We start from the raw sequence: 22,829 nt of genomic DNA, 5'->3' as shown, positions 1-22,829 counted from the left end.
TAATGACTGATTGAATCTTGCTACGTTTGTCTGTGCAGTATATTCGAGGTCGCCTTCGAACCCTCAACAAAGAGTGTGTGAATTCTTCGCTCATATAACATATTGCCTGAAGAGGAGCGTCAGAATGTAAATTAGTGCTAGCTAGTCAATTCTCGTTTACGTAGCCGATTGTTAGTCTGCACAGGTTTGGTGTATTGTACATTTAGGGGAAAAGCTGGCATGCTAGTGAGAAAAGCTGATGAATATGCTGTACCATTATATTTCCAACACACTGAGGGTGTAGTAGTTGGTAACATAGACCAGGTATCATCGAACACGTCTAAAAGAGTATCCTATGTCAGTATCTGATGATAGAAGCAATAACTCATCTCGAACAAATCGAGGACAACACTCTGCACACCTGAACGCACTTACTCGACTCGAACTACTATTAACAATCAAAAACGTCTCTCAGGCAGGCGTTGCAAGTAATGCCAATACCATTGGTTTTCGTTTCTTAACACGATGAGCACTATGTACAAACAATGTCTGTCTATACACACTTGTACTGGCACGAGCTTATAGGTGCATGTTCACCCCGGAAAACTTTATGAGGGATACACATAGGTTGTTTGGATAGAATCACTATTATATAGCCATGGCAGAATGAGGCAACCAGTGAAACAAGAGACTGCGTGTGAATATGTATAATGAACGTTTCTGCACCTTGTCTCTAAAATGACTCGTATTTAGATCACTCAAGAACTCTGTCTGCTATTTGTAACTCAATTTCTGGGGTTTCAGAGAAGTTAACACGGGAGACCTTGAAGCTATAACTCAGGATATAAAATATCGCTTACTCAGATGTTAATATTCTCCCCGAAGTATTCAACTTTCACACTCCAAATGGCATAATAGTTGTGGAAGCATTCGATCGTGGCTGACTAATCAAACTTCATAATAGATTGAAATTGTTGTCTAGTACATGAGCAAGAGGTTTTATGATCGATTTGTATAGCATAGTGAATCAGACTGAGCTATTCGAAGATGGAAATAGGTTTACTATTCGCTATATAGGTCTCCTTCATATTGATTGAATTGGAGGCTTCTTACAGTGTATAAAGATCTGTATGTACCATCTCGTCGTTTTTTGAACTGAGTGCATTAAGACAAGCGTGTATAGGTAGCTTCTCTCTGTTGGCCACCATCTGTGTTCTCCTGCAGTGCTGTCGAGTGCTCATTGATACACCTCTTGCGTGGTTGTGGAGCCTCTTCCTAGGATGCTCAATCTTCAGGATAGGCCTAGGGTGCAACAGTCAGAAATGGGTCGAGAGAGAAATTACAGCGTGTTTTATTCTAACTTGAAAGAGTACGGCACAAGACTGATTACGGATCTCGTCTCAGTACCCGCCAGTGAAATTGTCGCTAGAGTTAGCCCTTATCTTTGATCGCTGCTCCTCACTGTTGGCTACTAGAGAGCTTTTTAGGCGCTCGGCGGGACTGACACACAGCAGAGGATGACACGGGCGTGCAGTAAACAGCTGACACCAAATTAACTCGACCGGGAAATCTTCTAACCACAGGCCATCGCATGTGGATCGAGACTTTACTTGAGATTGATGCAAGTGCATAAAGGTTCGAGGAGTGGGAGAAACTAGCCTGGCAAAGGTGGCAGCTGAATTGTTTCTCCCCCGTGTGCATTCTCTGGTGGATCTCCCACCTGTTTGGGGAAACTGAAGGCTTTCCCTACAGAACACGGAATGTTGAGAACATATCGGTGAATTGTTTCAGATCTTCTCCAGTGTAGACCGCACTCGCAATGATCGATCTTGGCTCTTGATGCGGATTATTGTGCACTGATCAGTCAACAATATATTGCAGATAATTGGTGCTGTGTATAGATACTAGTTCTTTTATAGTTCTAGTGTGACGATAGGAGTAGATCGAGCAATATATGATCGTGTTGGTTGCGTTAGACTAAGCGTAATACAGCTGCGGAGAGAGGGAAGATTTAGTTGTACGACGGGATGTGTACGTTTAAAGGCAGAGAGGAGAGATGGTAGATGTTGCTTGTCGTGGAGTGGAGCCTCAGTAGTCGGGAAGTATTGATTCGTTAGAATTGCTAACAGTCTACTTGAAGGGCGACGATGTGGTCTTGAGATAGGGCATAGTTCGACACTCTATTGTTGAAGAGTCATTTTTGGGTTAAGCAGCCTGTCAGAGTACTGGCTGTTAAATAGAGTCCAGATCGCTTGCTGTATATGACAACTTAACTTTTTGGGAGGAACGAGTAGTAGAGAAGGAAGTCCGATTATAGCTCTGAAGATCATCATGGTGTACATGTGATGTTGCGCTCACTAGCTCATCTCCCAAACCTAATCGCACGATATCACTTTAGGTTCTGGACTCTCACAGATAGACTCTGTTTGTCCAGGGCAGAACAAACAAAGAGTCTACTCTTGTGCTCATTCCTCAGTAGTTCTCTTGCTATCGAGCGAGTCGAAGATAACGTACGATGCTAGTGGACGCATAGGCGTATTCGTGATGCTAGTTAATCGTTGGTGCTTAGACTCGCTGTTGCAACTCGTGATGATAAATGGACCTCTTAAGTTCGAGATTAACAAGATCAGTTCATTGTCACTATTACATGTCAAACGCAGCTTACAACGCTAAGACCAACGCACAGTTAAAAATACGCATAGGCATACAAGGTTGGAATCCCAGTAAAGGCCACAATGATACTGTACCGCTATGTCGCTTCGATCGGTCTCTTTGGACTCAAACTGCGCATCTGCTGATATGTTACGGTACGGAATTGGGAATCAATTGCTTTTGTCTGCGTATGCATATCGATTGTTAGCTAAGTGAGATGATATATTGCTGTATAATCATTCTCACAACTAAGAGATTCTAGTCGTGTCCTACATGTCTATCTATCTTCTCGTACGTCTGCAAGGTGCACGCCAGTCTCGTTTCAACCAACCACCTGCAGGAAGCGGTTCCAAATACTTTACAAACAAGGCAGAGAACTCTACATATTGAGTTCTTTGTTTGACAATCACCTGGTCAAGTTCATACATTATAATTTGTTAAAACAATAGCCAGGTGCATCACTATTCCCATTGAATATCTATTACTGTATGTAGGCTATATGTATTTCTCCCTTACCTTGCTCCCCCATCTTTAGTCCACTCAGCAGGTCAATGCTCTCTGGTCCGTCCTCTATCGTCTCCTCTTTGACCAGCAGCAGATCAGGCTTCCCATCCTCCATGTCTACTGACTGTAAGAGATACAGAGTGAGAGGATGTTGGATATGATATGAGCACCCTGCTATGGAGCATCTTCTGATTGGCGCATGAGGGATTGCTATGAGTACTATGTAAACGTGTTAGTTGAATTGATTACCTGACACTAATGGTTTGATAATTCAAAGGCATGGGCCCACACTTCATACAAAATTAATAAGATCTGGGCCCGTATCCACAAAGAGTCTCAGAGTAGAAGTGCTGATCAAGGATCAGCTCCCCACCTACATAGTCTCATTCATTATGATCTATGATCAGCTCTGAGACACTTTGTGGATACGGGCCCTGAACTAATACATTCAGACAGTAGTTTAGTGGACTCACCTCAGTGAGACTGTGTGTGGTCCTGTGCTGCTCAGCTGGTTCCTCTTGTGGTTCAGGAGGAGGTGTGTCTGGTTGTCCTCCATGACCATGGTCCCTCCAGGGTTCCCAGACCCTCCTCACACCCCTCCTCCTTCACCAGCAGCACCTCTGGACCCTCCTCCTCCTGGAGAGACGGGTGATACAGATTACACCGACATACACTACCCTCAGGTACGTACACACACATACACAGATAATAACTTTCAACATAGTGGGGATGGGTAAACACTCCATGTTTGAGTCCTATACTGTAGTTACAGAATGACTTCGTTGTTGTTAAACCCATCATGGTGGACATAAATATGATGTTATGGGTAAAAAAGTCAGCTATGATAAGTTCTAAGTCACATCAACAAACCTGACTAAACTATTTTGACGTGTACAGTAGATGTTTGTTAGTGTGTGAGTATGTGTAGGTATTTTTAGAATTTGGTTATAAAGCGCTGCTGTGTGTATGCAGAATAGGGTGAGATCAGATGTGAGTATACTAAAGAGAGTCTCAATGAAGTCTTAGAATGAAACGTCCCATTTTGTGTTTTATTAAACATAAACAATTTGTAAATACACGATTGAAAACCACACATACACCTCTCAACAAAGAATCTGCATACTTTTTTTATTTTCCCTTTATTTAACCAGGTAGGCCAGTTGAGAAAGAGTTCTCATTTGCAACTGCGACCTGGCCAAGATAAAGCATAGCAGTTCGACACATACAACAACACAGAGTTACACATGGAATAAACAAACATAGTCAATAATCCAGTAGAAAAAAGAAAACAGAAAGTCTATATACAGTGACGGCAAATGAGGTAAGATAGGGAGTTAAGGCAATAAATAGGCCATGGTGGCGAAGTAATTACAATATGGCAATTAAACACTGGAATGGTAGATGTGCAGAAGATGAATGTGTAAGTAGAGATACTGGGGTGCAAAGGAGCAAGATAAATAAATAAATACAGTATGGGATGAGGTAGTTTGGATGGGCTGTTTCAGATGAGCTATGTACAGGTGCAGTGATCTGTGAGCTCTCTGATAGCTGGTGCTTAAAGCTAGTGAGGGAGATATAGTCTCCAGCTTCAGTGATTTTGCAGTTTGTTCCAGTCATTGGCAGCAGAGAACTGGAAGGTAAGGCGGCCAAAGGAGGAATTGGCTTTGGGGGTGACCAGTGAGATATACCTGCTGGAGCGCGTGCTACGAGTGGGTGCTGCTATGGTGACCAGTGAGCTGAGATAAGGTGGAGCTTTACCTAGCAAAGACTTGTAGATGACCTGGAGCCAGTGGTTTGGCGACGAGTATGAAGCGAGGGCCAGCCAACGAGAGCATACAGGTCGCAGTGGTGGGTAGTATATGGGCTTTGGTGACAAAACGGATGGCACTGTGATAGACTACATCCAATTTGGTGATTGACTATTTTATAAATGACATCGCCGAAGTCGAGGATCGGTAGGATGGTCAGTTTTTGTATGTTTGGCAGCATGAGTGAAGGATGCTTTGTTGCGAAATAGGAAGCCGATTCTAGATTTAATTTTTGGATTGGAGATGTTTAATGTGAGTCTGGAAGGAGAGTTTAAGTCTAACCAGACACCTAGGTATTTGTAGTTAGTCCACATATTCTAAGTCGGAGCCGCCCAGAGTAGTGATGCTGGACGGGCGGGCAGGTGCGGGCAGCGATCAGTTGAAGAGCATGCATTTAGTTTTACTTGCATTTAAGAGCAGTTGGAGGCCTCGGAAGGAGAGTTGTATGGCATTGAAGCTRGTCTGGAMGTTAGTTAACACAGTGTCCAAAGAAGGGCCAGAAGTATACAGAATGGTGTCGTCTGCGTAGAGGTGGATCAGAGAATCACCAGCAGCAGGAGCGACATCATTGATGTAAACAGAGAAGAGAGTCGGCCCGAAAATTGAACCCTGTGGCACCCCCATAGAAACTGCCAGAGGTCCAGACAACAGGCCCTCCGATTTGACACACTGAACTCTATCAGAGAAGTAGTTGGTGAACCAGGCGAGGCAATCATTTGAGAAATTAAGGCTGTTGAGTCTGCCAATAAGAATGTGGTGATTGACAGTCGAAAGCCTCGGCCAGGTCGATGAATACGGCAGCACAGTAATGTCTCTTATCGATGGCGGTTATGATATCATTTAGGACCTCGAGCGCGGCTGAGGTGCACCCATGACCAGCTTTGAAACCAGATTGCATAGCGGAGAAGGTACGGTGGGATTCGAAATGGTCGGTAATCTGTTTGTTAACTTGGTAAAGTGTATTCATTTTCTCATTAAAAGTGCCCAGGGAATTGTATTCTGCAGTTGAATGGAAGTAATGTACTAGGRATGTGTGAACATCATATAGCCTACACCAGTGTTTCCCAACTCCAGTCCTCAAGTACCACCAACAGTACACATTTTTATTGTAGCACTGGACAAGCACACCTGATTCAACTGGTCAACTAATCATCAAGCCCTCTGAGTTGAATGAGGTGTGCTTGTCTGGGGCTACAACAAAAATGTGTACTGTTGGGGGATTTGAGGACTGGAGTTGGTAAACACTTGCCTACACAGTACAAACACTATGTAACAGACTTTTTAGGCTTATACTGTATATGCCTTATACAGTGCCTTCAGAAAGTATTCATGGCCCTTGACTTATTCCACATTTTGAGGTGTTTTGAGGGGTTACAGCCTGAATTCAAAATTGATTACATAGATGTTTWTCCCTCACCCATCTACACACAATACCCCACAATGACAAAGTGAAAACATGTTTTAGAAATTTTAGCAAATGCATTGAAAAAGCATTCACACTTCTGGGACAATACATGTTAGAATCACCTTTTGCATTCGATTACAAGGCTGTGAGTCTTTGGGGTAAATCAACTTTTTTGTTTGAATTTTACCCCTTTTCGTGGTATCCAATTGTTAGTAGTTACTATCTTGTCTCATGCTAAGGTCGAAAGCATGCGTCCTCCGAAACACAACCCAACAAGCAGCACTGCTCTTAACACAGCGACATCCTACCCGGAGCCAGCCGCACCAATGTTCGGAGGAAACACCGTGCACCCGGCGACCTGTTAGCGTGCACTGCGCCCGGCCGCCACAGGAGTTTGCTAGTGCGCGTGAGACAAGGATATCCCTACCGGCCAAACCCTCCCTAACCGACGAGCTCCTAGGCCAATTGTGCGTCGCCCACGGACCTCCCGGTCCGGCCGGCTGCGACAGAGCCTGGGCGCGAACCGGAGTCCTTGGTGGCACAGCTAGCACTGCAGTGCCCTAGACCACTGCGCCACCCGGGAGGCCCGGACTCCACACCTGGATTGTACAATATTTGCACATTATTCTTTAAAAAATATTCAAGCTATGTCAAGTTGGTTGTTGATCATTGCTAGAAAGCCATTTTCAGTCTTTCCATAGATTTTCAAGACGATTTAAGTCAAAACTGTAACTAGGCCACTCAGGAACATTCACTGTCGTCTTGGGAGAACCAGTGTATTTTGGCATTGTGTTTAAGGTTATTGTCCTGCTGAAAGGTGAATTCTTCTCCAGTGTCTGTTGGAAAACAAACGAACCAGGTTTTCTTCTAGGATTTTGCCTGTGCTTAGCTCTATTTCTTTTAATTTTTTTTAAACCTCCCTAGTGCTTGCCGACGAAAGCTACCATAACATGATGCGCCACCACCATGTTTGAAAATATGAAGAGTGGTACTCCAGTGATGTGTTTGCCAAACATATCCCAGACAATTCTTTGCCACATTTTTTTCAGTTTTACTAGTTGTGCAATATTGCAAACAGAAGCATGTTTGGAATATTTTATTCTGTACAGACTTCCTTCTTTTCACTCTGTCAATTAGGTAGTATTGTGGACTAACTACAATGTGTTTGATCCATCCTCAGTTTCTCCTATCACAGCATTCAACCTAACCGCTTTAAGTCACCATTGGCCTCCTGGTAAAATCCCTGAGCAGTTTCCTTCCTCTCTGGCAACTGAGTTTGGAAGGACGCCTGTATCTTTGTAGTGACMGSGTGTWTTGATACACCATRCAAAGTGTAATTAATAACTTCACTGTGCTCAAAGGGATATGTTCAATGTACAGTATTTGTATATTTTTAACCCATCTACCAATAGGTGCTCTTTGTGCGACATTGGAAAACCTCCCTGGTCTTTGAATCTGGTTGAATCTGTGTTAGAAATTCACTGCTCGACTGAGGGACCTTACAGATAATTGTATGTGTTGGGTACAGAAACGAGGCAGTCATTCAGAAATCATGTTAAAAACTATTATGGCAGACAGAGTAAGTCCATGCAACTTATGTGACTTTTTAGCAAATGCTTACTCCTGAACTTGTTTAGGCTTGCAATAACAAAGGGGTTGAATACTTATTGACTCATGCTCAGACCAGCTGGCTGGCGTGTTTACGMACATATTCAATTTCTCCATATCCCAGTCTGCTGTCCCCACATGCTTCTAGATGGCCACCATTGTTCCTGTACCCAAGAAGGCAAAGATWACTGAACTAAATGACTATCGCCCTAGCACTCACTGCTGTCATCATGAAGTGCTTTGAGAGWCTAGTCAAGGATCATATCACCTCCACCTTACCTGCCACCCCACTTCAATTTGCATACCGACCCAATAAATCCCCGGACGATGCAATCGCCATCACACTGCACACTGCCCTATCCCATCTGGACAAGAGGAATACCTATGTAAGAATCCTGTTCATTAACTACAGCTCAGCATTGAACACTATAGTACCCTCCAAGCTCATCATTACGCTTGAGGCCCTGGGTTTCAACCCCGCCCTGTGCAACTGGGTCCTGGACTTTCTGACAGGCTTCCCCCAGGTGGTGAAGGTAGGAAACAACATCTTCACTTCGCTGATCCTTAACACTGGGCCCCACAAAGGTGCCTTRTCAGCCCCCTCCTGTACTCCCTGTTCACCCATGACTGCGTGGCCATGGACGCCTCCAACTCAATCATCAAGTTTGCAGACGACACAACAGTAGTAGGCCTGATTATCAACAATGACGAGACAGCCTGCAGGGAGAAGGTGAGGGCCCTTGGAGTGTGGTGTCAGGAAAACAACCTCTCTCTCAACATCAACAAAACAAAGAAGATGATCGTGGACTTCAGGAAACAGCAGAGGGAGCACCCCCCTATCCACATCGACGGGATAGCAGTGGAGAAGGTGAAAAGTTTTAAGTTCCTCGGTGTACACATCACGGACAAACTGAAATGGTCCAACTACACAGACAGTGTGGTGAAGGCGCAACAGCGCATCTTCAACCTCAGGAGGCTGTAGAAATTTGGCTTGTCACCTAAAACCCTCACAAACTTTTACAGATGCACAATTGAGAGCATCCTGTCGGGCTGTATCACCGCCTGGTACAGCAACTGCGCCGCCCACAACCGCAAAGCTCTCCAGAGGGTGGAGCAGTCTGCACAACGCATCACCGGGGGCAAACTACCTGCCCTCCAGGACACCTACACCACCCGATGTCACAGGAAGGCCAAAAAGATCATCAAGGACAACAACCACCCAAGCCACTGCCTGTTCACCGCGCTATCATCCAGAAGGCGAGGTCAGTACAGGTGCATCAAAGCTGGGACCGAGAGACTGAAAAACAGCTTATATCTCAAGGCCATCAGACTGTTAAACAGTCATCACTAACACAGAGAGGCTGCTGCCRWCATACAAACTCAAAGTCATTGGGCACTTTAATYAATTGATCACTTGCCACTTTAATAATGTTTACATATCTTACATTACTCATCTCATATGTATATACTGTATTTTATACCATCTATTGCATCTTGCCTCTGCCGCTCGGTCATCGCTCATCTTCGGAACTAGGAGCACAAGCATTTAACTACACTCGCATTAACATCTGCTAACCATGTGTATGTGACCAATAAAATGTGATTTGATCTTTCAGCTTTGAATTTTTTATTCATTTGTAAAAATGTCTAAAAACATAATTCCACTTTGACATTATGGGGTATTGTATGTAGGCCAGTGACACAACATGTCATTTTCAGCAACAACAAAATATCTGACTGTAACACAACAAAATGTGGGAAAAGATCAAGGGGTGTGAACTATTTCTGAAGTTACTGTATATCCAACAATGCCTTGCACTTCAACGCTCTTAGTTGTTGTAGAAATTGACCCACTGCTGCGGTTGACTTTTTGCATCTATGTCATCTCGCTGAGTGTTCCTTTAATGTAGGATCTAAACGTCAGAAGCTATCAAGTGGAATGGTTACTTTCTATGTTAAAGAGTGGAAATGTTTTTTTTGCAGGTGTATCCTGAGATATCTCCTCTCAGAGAACCTCTTTCCGCAGTGATTACAGGCGAATGGCTTTTCTCCTGTGTGGACCCTCTCGTGCCTCTTCAGGTCACCAGCCTGGGCGAAGCGCATATGACACTGGGTACAGCTGAAGGGTTTCACCCCTGTGTGTACCCTCTGGTGCCTCTTCAGGGTTCCAGTCTGGGCAAAGCGCATGTGACACTGGGTACAGCTGAAGGGTTTCTCCCCTGTGTGGACCCTCTGGTGGATCGCCACGTTCTGGGAGCAGCTGAAGCCTTTGTTACAGAACATGCAGAGGAACGATTTCTCTTTACTATTGCCTGATGTGGCTCCTCCTCCCTGAGCCTGGGCTCTAGCCCTGTCGTTTGAGTTCAATACCTGATCGAAAAGGACACAGCCTTGTAAATCGGAAGGCGCCATCGACGTGGACACTGGGTCGCGATCCCTGAAAGAGTGTAAATGGGAGTGGGTCACAACATTTAGATTTGTCGCTAAGCTTTCACTGTAGTCTAAGAAGTCACTGGTGTTGCCCTGRGAGTGTCCTTCTCCTAAGTGAGTCTTGTCGGCATTCCATGTCAGAGGAGTGTCGTCCTCCACTTTCACAGTCACCCCATCTACAACTAGACACTCCCCTTTCTTATCTAGGCACCCTTCAGAGTATACACTACTACTGTACCGGTTCCAGTCCCCTCTAGACAGATCAGTCTGTCTCTCTAAACCCAAGGATATGTTGCCAGGGTCCATCTTTGTAACGTAAGAACAAGACGGATCATCACCTCCGGTGTTTAACGTATCAACATCTCCATGGGAATAAACCGTCCTCTGGCTCTGGTGAAATACCGGTAAATACTGTGAGCCAGGAGCAGGAGGACAGCCCAGATTCCCCAGCACCAGTCTCTCTGGGTCTGATCTGTGGTCAGATCTTGTATGTAAGAGCCTGTGTGTTACAGTTAAAGTCTCTGTGTCGGTCTCTGACTTGAMGACGTCGTTCGGCGTTCCACTGACCTCCGTGATGCTTCGTTGGGTCCTGGGCTGGGGCGCGGCGGCGGGGTCCTCTGTGGCTACAGGGGGTGCTCCAGCCGCTCTAGTCTGGATGTCTCTGCTGTGCCGTGGGTCTTCCTCTCCTTCAGACCTCTCCTGCTTGACCCCAGGACCTACAGCCTCTGCATCTGCAGCCTGACACAAGAAGAGAGGAGGTTGTTGCCAGTAACTAGTTGAATTGGATAACAATGTCGTGGGGAAGTCTCACAAGCTCCCCTATGGCAGATAAATAAGGATGTTCATGTAAGCAAGTGAATAGCCGAGGGGAACCTTTCTGAAGTAAACTGGCCACATTTGATTTACAAAGTAAAACGTTTTTTAATGCAGCACTATTAAACTAACCTCTATCACAATAACGTGCTGGGTTGAGGTTCCACTCTCCTCATCAACAGTGATTGGTTGGTCATCTCTCCATGTATTGTGTTCCGCTGGCTTCACAAAGCTCCTGTGGCCTCCAGTGGGATGTCCTTCACCTGAGAGTGTGATTGGGGGAAAAGAGGTGGTTAGGTTAACTACTGTCAWRGCTGAATGGTATTGTGTACAATATAGACACTGTCTAGAATTGACAAGGATGTAAGGTAACACTTCTCATAACTTCTTGATATACTATTTATTGATTAATTTATTATGTTCCATGCATCACAGTGTTTTCTATGAGTAAATAATAGGAATTGCGTTAAATAACGAWTCTGGTTTGAATATGATATAGTGTCTTTGTGCAAGATCGCTAAGTAATCAGGTGAATCATTGCATACTATCCAAAAATTGACCAAGACCCAATTCTGGTTAACCATATGTGGTTAACACATCAAAAATCATGCGCAGAGGAMAACAGGGCACAGGCCCCGCAGCCTCTGCCTTCTAGTCCAGGCYATATGTGCCAAGTTTMAGMTGACAWCTTAAKTTTTTCATAAAAGCATGAAACTTGGTACACTTGTACAATTTGGTTCCCTTMACATTTTCTGATATGGAGGCARAACAAAAACGCCTCTTGGTGGKKATTTTCCATTCCGCCATAACCTAATAATGTATTTTGCGTTATCTTCTGAATCAAACATTAACACAGAAAAGGTGATGTCTACACCTATGTTTTGATGGTCAAGGATGACAATGACGCCATGCACTAGAGGTCCACCGATTCATCGGAATGGCCGATTAATTAGGGCCGATTTCAAGTTTTCATAACAATCGGTAATTGCCATTTTTGGACACTGATCATGGCCGATTACATTGCACTCCACGAGGAGAGTGCGTGGCAGGCTGACTACCTGTTGTGCGAGTGCAGCAAGGAGCCAAGGTAAGGTGCTAGCTAGCATTAAATGTATCTTATAAAAAACAATCAATCTTAACATAATCACTAGTTAACTACACATGGTTGATGATAATACTAGGTTAATTAGCGTGTCCTGCGTTGCATATAATCGATGTGGTGCCTGTTAATTTATCATTGAATCACAGCCTACTTCGCCAAACTGGTGATTTAACAAGCACATTTGCGAAAAAAGCACTGCCGTTGCACCAATGTGTACCTAACCATAAACATCAACGCCTTTCTTAAAATTAATACACAAGTATATATTTTTTAAACCTGCATATTTAGTTAATATTGCCTGCTAACATGAATTTATTTTAACTAGGGAAATTGTGTCCCTTATCTTGCGCTCTGTGCAACAGAGTCAGGGTATATGCAGCAGTTTAGGCCGCAGGGCTCGTTGCGAACTGTGTGAAGACTATTTCTTCCTAACAAAGACAGCCAACTACGCCAAACGGGGGATGATTTAACAAAAGCGCATTTGCGAAAAAAGCACAATCATTGCACGAATGTACCTAACCATAAACATCAATGCCTTTCTTAAAATCAATACACAGAAGTATATATTTTTTAAACCTGCATATTTAGTTAAAAGAAATAAAGGTTAGCAGGCAATATTAAACTAGGGAAATTGTGTCACTTCTCTTGCGTTCATTACACACAGAGTCAGGGTATATGCAACAGTTTGGGCCGCCTGGCTCATTGAACTAATTTGCCAGAATTTTACATAATTATGACATAACATTGAAGGTTGTGCAATGTAACAGCAATATTTAGACTTATGGATGCCACCCGTTAGATAAAGTATTTCACTGAAAGAATAAACGTTTTGTTTTCGAAATGATAGTTTCCGGATTTGACCATATTAATGACCTAAGGCTCGTATTTCTGTGTGTTATTATATTATAATTAAGTCTATGATTTGATAGAGCAGTCTGACTGAGCGGTGGTAGGCAGCAGCAGGCTCGTAAGCATTCATTCAAACAGCACTTTACTGCGTTTGCCAGCAGCACTTCGCAATGCTTTTTATTTATTTATTTTTGTATATATATTTTTTAAATCGGTCGATTAAATCGGTATCGGCTTTTTTTGGTCCTCCAATAATCGGTACCGGCGTTGAAAAATCATAATCGGTCGACCTCTACCATGTACATCATCAAAAATGCCCCCTGGCTGCTGAGGGCATTTTCCATTCCGCCATAACCAAATAATGTATTTTCCATGTCTACCCCTATATTTTGATGGTCAAGGATTACAATGGTGCCATGTACAACATCATAAAGATTTTCAATTATTATATAATGGTGGACTGTGTAAACCCTGTAAACCTTTGTGTAAATTCATGGGACACAAGGGCCTTTGATTTGTCTGGACCCAGGAACCTGGTGATTTCATGGGCACGTATGGGTCAACTACCACTCCTCAAATTATATTTCAGAAGAGAACATTTCCATTTTGGAGCACTTTATGATCACACTCCCAGTCAAGATAACATCAAATCAAGCTCATTTTGAGATGTTCATTTAGAGAGGAAAAGAAAATCAGCAAATCCTCCCACAATGATAATGATAATAAAAAATAAAAAAGTATTATAATTATTAGACTTATTTTCACGACACCCAAAGTCAACAGGATAAAAATAATAAATATTAATATAAAGTATATAAAAGCACACTAAACATGATGACAGACTAACCAGGGAGAACACTAAACATGATGACAGACTAACCAGGGAGAACACTAAACATGATGACAGACTAACCAGGGACGTGAACTTGACAGACAGATAAAAGCTCAAGACTACAGAGAATCCAGGTAAGCCTGTGTGAAGAAGTGTGTTCGTGTGGACCTGAATATGTGTATGGATCGTGAGGTTGACATGGAGAGGGAGTTCCAGAGTTGGGGAGCTGCAGTGCTAAAAGCCAGGTCTCCCATGGAGCGGAGCCTGGTGCGAGGGAGGTGGAGGAGGCCCGGTGGAGGAGGAGCGCAGTGAACAGGTGGGAGTAAAGGGGTGCAGGAGGTCAGTAAGGTATGTGGGCGCCAGTCCATTGAGTGCTTTGTAGGTGAGCATGAGCAATTTGAAGATGATCCTGTATTGAACTGGGAGCCAGTGGAGTTTGACGAGGGTGGGGTGATGGGGTCTCAAGGGCTGGTGTGTGTGACTCGTGCAGCTGCATTTTTTACATGTTGAAGTCTGTCCAGTGTTTTGGTGGGGAGTCCGTAGTGAATGGCGCTGCAGTAGTCCAGGGGTGATAAAACAAGTGTGAATGAGGGTTTCAGCAGTGGGGTCAGTGAGAGAGGTAACTTTCTGTATCCTTAGTCCTCAGAAAGTTAATCCTCCTTCATATTGTTGTTGTTCTAGCTAACAATGTTCTCGATAACTCTTGTTTTTTTGTTGTCAAATCACAGTGTGCAGGAAGGGACGCAGCCACCCCCGGTGCAGAAATGCACACAGTGCTGCAAGCTGTATCACTGTCCTCTGTGGGCCTCTACAATCCCTATGGCCACCGACTGAATCAAACTAAACCTGCATTCAAATGCTCATCTCGGTAGAGCAATTAAATCTAAAAGTTGGTCAATAATATTTGTCACTAGTGTTCATTCATTTTGATCTGGAGTTAATGTATTCTGCATTTTGTGTTTGTTCCCACAGGATGTTGCATCTACAGGTGCAACCTTGGTTTCAGGGTGCAGGGTCACTTCCATTGTTTTTGCGAATCTTTGTTTTTGAATAAGAATCAGCTCCTCCATCTCCCCACCGGGGGAGAGGCTGGGACGCCACCCACCGGGGGAGAGGCTGGAACACCACCCACCGGGGGAGAGGCTGGGACACCACCCACCGGGGGAGAGGCTGGGACACCACCCACCGGGGGAGAGGCTGGGACACCACCCACCGGGGGAGAGGCTGGGACACCACCCACCGGGGGAGAGGCTGGGAACACCACCCACCGGGGGAGAGGCTGGGACACCACCCACCGGGGGAGAGGCTGGGAACACCACCCACCGGGGGAGAGGCTGGGACACCACCCACCGGGGAGAGGCTGGAACACCACCCACCGGGGGAGAGCTGGGACACCACCCACGGCGGGGGAGAGGCTGGGACACCAACCCACCGGGGGAGAGGCTGGGACACCACCCACCGGGGGAGAGGCTGGGACACCCACCCAGCCGGGGGAGAGGCTGGGACACCCACCCACCGGGGGAGAGGCTGGGACACCCACCCACCGGGGGAGAGGCTGGGACACCCACCCACCGGGGGAGAGGCTGGTACACCACCCACCGGGGGAGAGGCTGGGACATCACATAATCTCCCGGTGGGTATGTGTCATATAAAAACTGGCAAACGGTAGTACGCCCCAAATGTAACATGAAAGAAAACAGGAAAAAGCTGTCCAAGCACGTATTAAGTAAGCCCTCAGGTGTTCACTATGGGGATGTCACCTCAACTTCAAACCTGCTCAGCCAGTTCCTGGATCCAGCGAAGGCAAATGGAGTATTTGCTGTTGTCAAAACAATGCACGGTTCAAGTGTGCCTTTTCACAAACAAAGAAAGGAGGAGGCGCATGAAGCGTACTGCGAGTCACCTCAATGCCAGTCTAACCATGAACTAGCACAACAATCAAGTGTTATTTTCTTTCAAATAGTTAGTGGACTATTGTACATCTACAGCGGAAAATGAAAACATGAGGGAAGATGTTTTGTCGGAGATGGTAGAAAATAAATGGTTTGGAGACAAGATGTCTGAGTGCCTGAAGCTCCTATGTCTGGCTATGGCTCAGTCGGTCCCTTTGTCTGTTGAGACCACAGTCCTTGTGCCTAAATTCAAACATTATGTTTCTGTCTTTGAACCAACCACTTCTTATTATGAGTGTGGTTTCAGAGTACAAACATTGGCTACACAACTTCAATGACAGTGTTCTGCTTAGTCTCCATGTGTGTCTCTTATTGAGGAGGTTACTTCAGGTGATGACTTATCAGTCTTTTTATTTGAACAGTCACTACATGTTAATATGAACGGGTTATTTGTTTTTGCAACCATTTGTGAACATGGCTATGAGGTTATTTATTMATGTACTTTTTCCCCCTACACTATCTATCATTTAGACCCACTACTATCATTTAGACCCATTCTGCAGTCATTGACAGTCTGGAAAACTGGAACAATGTGAAGTATCTCTCGCCTCCCCATTTAAAAAAAGAGACTATATTATACTATGGTCTAAATACTGTTGTATTACTAGAGTTATATACTATAGTATTCACTGTAGTGTTTTTGTGTACTGAAGTCTGCAAAAACACAACAGTGAATACTGTAGTATTTACTGTTAACTCTTGTATAAATACTTTAGTGAAAGAAAACTGTAGTATATACTATAGTAGTGTTTTTGCGGATTGTTGTATACTGTAGTGTTTTTGCGGACTGTAATATACTGTAGTGTTTTTGTGGACATTACTGTAGTATTTACTATAGTGCTTTTGTTTTTATTATCTTTGACATGAGGAAACCTTGAGGAAACCTGCTGGAGAAATACTAAAAGAGCTAATTTTCCAGATCTGTAGGTAGGACTGAGGTCTGAACAAATAGAAAAAGAGTAGGAGCTCTTTTCTATAACCTTTATGGAACACTATGTTCTATATTTGGCATGTAGGTTTCTCACTTATGAGTGGCACAGATTGGGATATGGGGAGGGAAATGGGTAGGGTATATGCAAATTAAATACTGTAGTATTTACTATGTTTTTAAAAAAGTGTCGTGTTTTTGGACATTACTGTTGGATTTACTATTGTTTTTTTGTGAATAATACTGTAGCATTTACTATAGTATTCTACAGTATACTACAATATTTTATAGTAAGTAATACACATGATCGAGGGATACTACTGTGTTTATTCTAAAGTTTACTACAGAAGTCTATACTAAGTACTGTACAGTAAACTGTAGTATTTTTTCATTTGGGCAGACACCGGTCTCCATGTTTACCTTCACTTAAAGGCCCTTTGTGACAACACATGCAACTTCTCTTGTGCTTCATGTGGACACTATCCTCCTATTGTGAGTCATTATGATATGAAATAACTTCAAATTGTCTGTTGAATTCAGTCCACCAGATTGTCCCATTTAAGTTAGAAATCTCTATTTCCTGTTTTGAGTATGTGTGTGTGTCTCTCTTTCTGTCAGGTGGTAGGCTTTGGAGAGGAGAGCAACCAGGCAGAGCAGCTGTGGCCCCAACCCTAGCCCTGCAGAGGGGGAAGAGGACCAAGGCCCCTAAGACCTCCACTTTATCCAACAGAGCCCTAAGACCTACACTTTATCCTACAGAGAAGTGTCCAAGCTGACCTTCCTGCCCACCTCGCCCATGCTGGCCAACACAACGCTCATCAACGACATCCACGCGTTCACCTCCWKCCTCACCCTCTACCCCACCACAAAATCCTCAAGTAGATTGGTTCCGCACATTGGTTCCACATAGCAGGAGGCGAKTGAAGGAGCAGGGTAGGCCATTTTTGTTTAGGACGACTAGCCAGCCAGGCCGGAACGCAGTGCAGCGAAACTCATCCCTGCCCTGTCTCCTTTATCCACGGCTCATCGTTCGAGAGCTCTTTAGTTTGTCCTTTTGTTCTCAACGTCCCTGACTGATTGAATAGCAGGAATCATCTTTCCTGTGAATGGTCGTAGTAATGACTCACGGTTTGGCAGGCAGGAGGGCGGACAGAGAGGGWAGAAAAGAGAAGAGGGATTCTATCATCTCTGTCATGTATCATATCTTCCTTATTTTTGTTGAAAAAGGCTTGAGTGTATTTTAACAAATGAACATTAGGGTTAACCTACACATGTTCATATTATAAGATTTTGTGGATAGAAAAGTGTGGTATGTTTGTCATAGCGTTACGATAAGGAGCCTGATACATTCTCAGTATGTGACAGTTTTCTGATTTGTTTTTTAGGTATTGTTGTAACTTTGATTCTGTTTTAGAGAGGCTGAAGGGAAAACCTCACTGTTACTATAGGTTTAACATTTCAGCCCTACCTCTGCCTTTAAAACCACTAGACTGGCATGTTTATAGCTATAACCTGTTATCTTTAAATATMAATATTTACTTATGTAGAAACTGGTTTCAGACTTTTTCTCATATGAACACAATTTTKAACACTGCAAGATAAATAAAATTGCTAAAATTGTTATGTRATATCATACCACTGTTCTTAATTACCRACATGATTAATAATTGAATGTCCTCCATTTATCAAGAGTTCAGATACCACTGAGTTAATTTTAAAGTGTTTGCTATCCATAACATGTTTTTGTCATTATTTTCAGTACCTCTAAAACGGATTATTTTGGACATACATATCATTGTTTTCTTTTCATCCATTTTGGAAAATGTATTGCATAAATAAATATACGTGTTTGTGATCAAACGCGATGGTGTCCAGAGTTAATCGTTGRTTTTTTAATGAATGTGTTTTCTACTTCTATAGTCATAAAATATGAATTCAGGGGGGGATTGATTTTGTTGACAGGCTAGTTTTAGACACAGGTTATACTGSATGGCTGCAGCTGGATAGTATTGAAATGTTCAGGGCCACAAATTGTACAAGTGTTGCAAATMATATGCTTTATGAAAGAGTGAACATAATTTTCATATCGCCTGGACTATTCTGCTAAATGTACCTCTTGCCATTCCTCTGTACCGGTCGACGATCTTGACACTTCTGGGACTGGCGTGGACGCGCTCTCGCATTGTCCTCTCTGCGCGCTCCCGTGACACCTTCAGTTCCATTAGCTGTAGTTTCCTCCGTAATGTCCTGTTTTCTTTCTGGCTTTGAGTTATTTCCAAACGACACACTGCATAGTCGTCGTCTACAAGCTTACAGATCTCTGACACGGCTGCATTCGCTAGTACCTCCATGATGGAGGCTATCTGAGTGTGAAAAACCATACCGTTAGCCATTGCTAGTTAACCCTTAGCAGCTAGCTAGCGTTACCTAGATAACATCTATCAAGTCCTGTAACCAAGTCCTGTCTCTAACGCGAAATAAAGACTACACGGGTTAAGTATGTGATGGCGTGCAGTTAAACAAGTCATATTTAGAGTTCCATAGTGTCAAAAAAAGTATAAATAACTGTAACGTGGAAATTTTCTTGGTCACTGTTTACTTCCGTTTACACTGAGGTGAAAGGATGTTGTAACGTTAGCTCAAGCCGGGTGTGGCTAAATGAAAAGCGWATGCGCGCTTTTCCCCTCATGGATACTTTATATGGAACAACAAAGATATACGATTTAAAAATAAGTCKATTTTTTCGTTCGTTACTGGTTTGAAAATAAAATTATTTTGGTTGGTCAGTTACTGAATGAGGATGGATATCTACTCTCATATGTGGAATTTCTTGATACGTTTAAAATTCCAATAATCCCGAAAGYATATGCAATTGTTTTTGATGCGATTCCAAGGGGGGTTGTATCTCTTTTAAATTCCTCTGTGGTTGATGTAAGTAACATAGATTTACATGAAAATATATTAATTGGCAATATTAACATCAAAGATAAATGTAGGAATAAACWGATTATTGTTTGTGATACTACAATTCCATCAGCAAGATTATTTTGGTCAAATATCTATGGTGATATACAATGGGGGAAAGCATGGGAAATTGCTAACAAATATTGTATCAGTAACAAGGTAAAGGAAGTTTCATTTAAAATGTTACATAGAATTTATCCTGTGAAACATGTTTTCGAAAGATTCAAGCTGAATATTGACTATCAATGTGATTTCTGTGGAATGGAGAAGACCATTTTGCATTTTTTTTTTGCCTGTATTTATAGTATAATTTTTTGGGATTGACATACAGAATTTTGTTACAAAAACAATAGGACCGGCTGTACTATTTAATGGTTTTGATATGATTTATTTCAGAAATTCTGACATAGATAAAGATGTTGTATATTTAATTCAACTGCTAATAATACTAGGTCAATTTCATATTCACAAATGCAAATGGTCTAATTCAAAACCTAACTTTTTTCACTTTATAAATGAATTMAAACAATATGGRACTACTTGAACTAAAATGAAAAACAAAAAGGCAATTCAAACTTGTTGTATTATTAATGAATATGATTTGTTTGTTTAGGATTCCTGGCAATGTAAATAGTTTGTATGTATGCMTGTTTGCATGTGACTATTCCTCTTTTGTTTGTGTATATTTGTTAATAAAAAATCAAATGTATGCGCGCTGTTCTTTGTATARGGTACTGCTTGTTACATTACACATCTCCTACTCATCAGTATCTTTCAAGATCAGAGCAGACTTGAGGCTTAAGAGATCTGATTAATCAGCTAACATAACTTTGGGGGAATTCTGAAGCATTTATGTAATCAAAACAATCACATAAAGGCTTCATAATTCATAAAGGTCATGTTACCTGACTGATTAGATATCATAGAACATAAAGTAAAATATCTCCTAAACCTATCTTAACCTCAGATCTTAWTTTCACCGTTTATCCCAAAACCCCATTCTTTCCCCCCATAGGAATGGCTGAATGAACCAGAGGTAACTCATTTCCTATTTTTAGGACTACAAGCTGGCTAGCTCTWTTACCCTCTTAAACAAAAGGGTCGTTCCATTTGATTTCAATCACTTTTTGACCACACCCATTTTGATTTGAATGAAARTTACCGTACATATTTGCCCAAGTGGTCAGAAAAGTGACTTTTTGTACCTGAATGCCAGAACATTCAGGAGATGGAGATGCTCAAAGTTGACCCATTTTGCTTCCCCCACCATGGGACATCCATGTCTTCATCATTAGAAAGGATTAACAGTTGAGCTTGAAATAATTTAAAATAGGGTTGTCAAAATAGGGTTGTCAAACTATTTTATAATTTCTTGAAATGTTTTTTTTTAATGAAAATTGTATTTTGTACCTTTAATGTCAATTGTCAATTATCAAAAAACATAAACTTAGATTTTTTTCATTTTCTCAAGTTGAAGGCCAWCCGGGGCTTCCATGAGCAACTAAATTATCCTTATAACTTCTTGTGTGAGATGTATTAAATAACCGATTCAAGGACATACTGTATATCTGGTGTATTAGAATAAATTATTGGTACCCTGATTGTCTTGGAATTGTCTTTTTGTTTACACAAAGATTGCAATTGTTTTCATACACACAGATTACAGTATGTAAATTAGGTTCGGAACTGTGGGGCTATAGGGGAAAGGGCCTCTTCCCCAATGAAAGCACGACCTCAGGGTCATGTCATCTCAGCAAACCTGGCTTGTTATAAAGGTGTTGTAAAAAAAGAGGGTGTATTTTATTTTAAGGGGTGGCAAGTAGCCTAGCGGTTAAGAGTGTTTGGCCAGTAACAGAAAGGTTGCTGGATCGAATCCCTGAGCTGACAAGGTACAAATCTGTCGTTCTGCCCCTGAGCAAGGTAGTTAACCCACTGTTCCCCAGATGCCGATGACGTGGATGTTGATTATGGCAGCCCCCCGCACCTCTCTGATTCAAAGGGATTGGGTTAAATGCAGAAGACACATTTCAGTTGAATGCATTGTTGTACACCTGACTAGGTATCCCCCTTACCCTTATTATTAGAACATAGGTAAAACCAAACTCAGAGGGGAAATATGTTGCTCTTCAATAAAAAGTGAGCTTACCCAGATGCTCAACTGAGGTACTTAGTAATAAAAACATCTAAATAAACTCTTACCCCAGGACACTTCACATGATATCTAATATTTCAGCAAAAGAATAGTTCTCAGACATCATCTGAGTACATCTCAAGCAGGACTGGGGTCAATTTGAAACYAAGGCAGTCAATCCAGGAAGTTATTTGAATTTAAAATTAAAACATGGAAAACATTATATTCTATTAGTTTGAAGAGTAATTGAAAATATGTATGTATGATATGTAATTGATTGTGTATGTATGTATGATATGTATGATATATGATTTTTCCCCAATTMTTATTTAAGTTTATTCTCTGAATTGACTGCCTTCAATTCCAATAGACCCCAGCCCTGATTTTGGGCTCCCGAGTGGCGCAGCGGTCTAAAGCACTGCATCTCATACTTATTGCTAGAGGCTTCACTACTGATGCTGGTTTGATTCCAGGCTGTATAACAACTGGCCATGATTGGGAGTCCCATAGGGCGGAGCACAATTGGCCCAGCGTCGTCCGGGTTAGGGTTTGGCCGGGGTAAGTCGTCATTGTAAATAATCATTTGTTCTTAACTGACTTAAATTAAATAAAAATCTCAAGCCACACTGCTACAATTTCTCCCCCTTGTGAACACTCCTATGTCTGATAAGGTTACTCAGGAAGGAGAAGATATTTTAACACAGCTTACACTTGAAGGGCCTCTCCATGTTGTGAATGACACCAGAGGAGGTAGAAGAGCAACCACCTTCAGGTGGTTAGTCATTGAGTTCCCTCCTGACCTCTAGCCATTGTTAGGGTGTTGTTGGGATTGTGTTAWAGGCTAGGTACCTCTCATGGTGAATGCTTGAAGC

The 22,829-nt window shown here is 42.6% G+C and overlaps 1 protein-coding gene across 2 annotated transcripts; it reads right to left on the bottom strand.

Annotated features, from left to right (window-relative positions):
• Positions 1-3,154: 3,154 nt before the first annotated feature.
• Positions 3,155-19,560, bottom strand: LOC112071436 (uncharacterized). 2 transcript variants are annotated; one of them, XR_011475864.1, is made up of 5 exons: positions 18,976-19,559; positions 11,332-11,462; positions 10,954-11,124; positions 3,609-3,771; positions 3,155-3,259 (listed from the first exon to the last, which is right to left on the bottom strand). XR_011475864.1 is itself a non-coding variant. In XM_070439395.1 (3 exons), exons 1-3 carry the CDS (start codon positions 19,253-19,255, stop codon positions 9,907-9,909), a joined length of 1,629 nt encoding a protein of 542 aa, XP_070295496.1. In that variant the 5' UTR covers positions 19,256-19,560; the 3' UTR covers positions 9,567-9,906. The 2 variants fall into 2 exon arrangements, 1 of the variants encoding a protein (XP_070295496.1); XM_070439395.1 differs by lacking the exons at positions 3,155-3,259; positions 3,609-3,771 and having other exon boundaries at positions 9,567-11,124; positions 18,976-19,560.
• Positions 19,561-22,829: the final 3,269 nt, after the last annotated feature.

Source organism: Salvelinus sp. IW2-2015, unplaced genomic scaffold (assembly GCF_002910315.2).
Source record: "Salvelinus sp. IW2-2015 unplaced genomic scaffold, ASM291031v2 Un_scaffold1615, whole genome shotgun sequence".
NCBI lineage: Eukaryota > Metazoa > Chordata > Actinopteri > Salmoniformes > Salmonidae > Salvelinus > Salvelinus sp. IW2-2015.
Note: the sequence above shows the minus strand (reverse complement) of the source record. Positions and strands in the feature narration are given on the sequence as shown.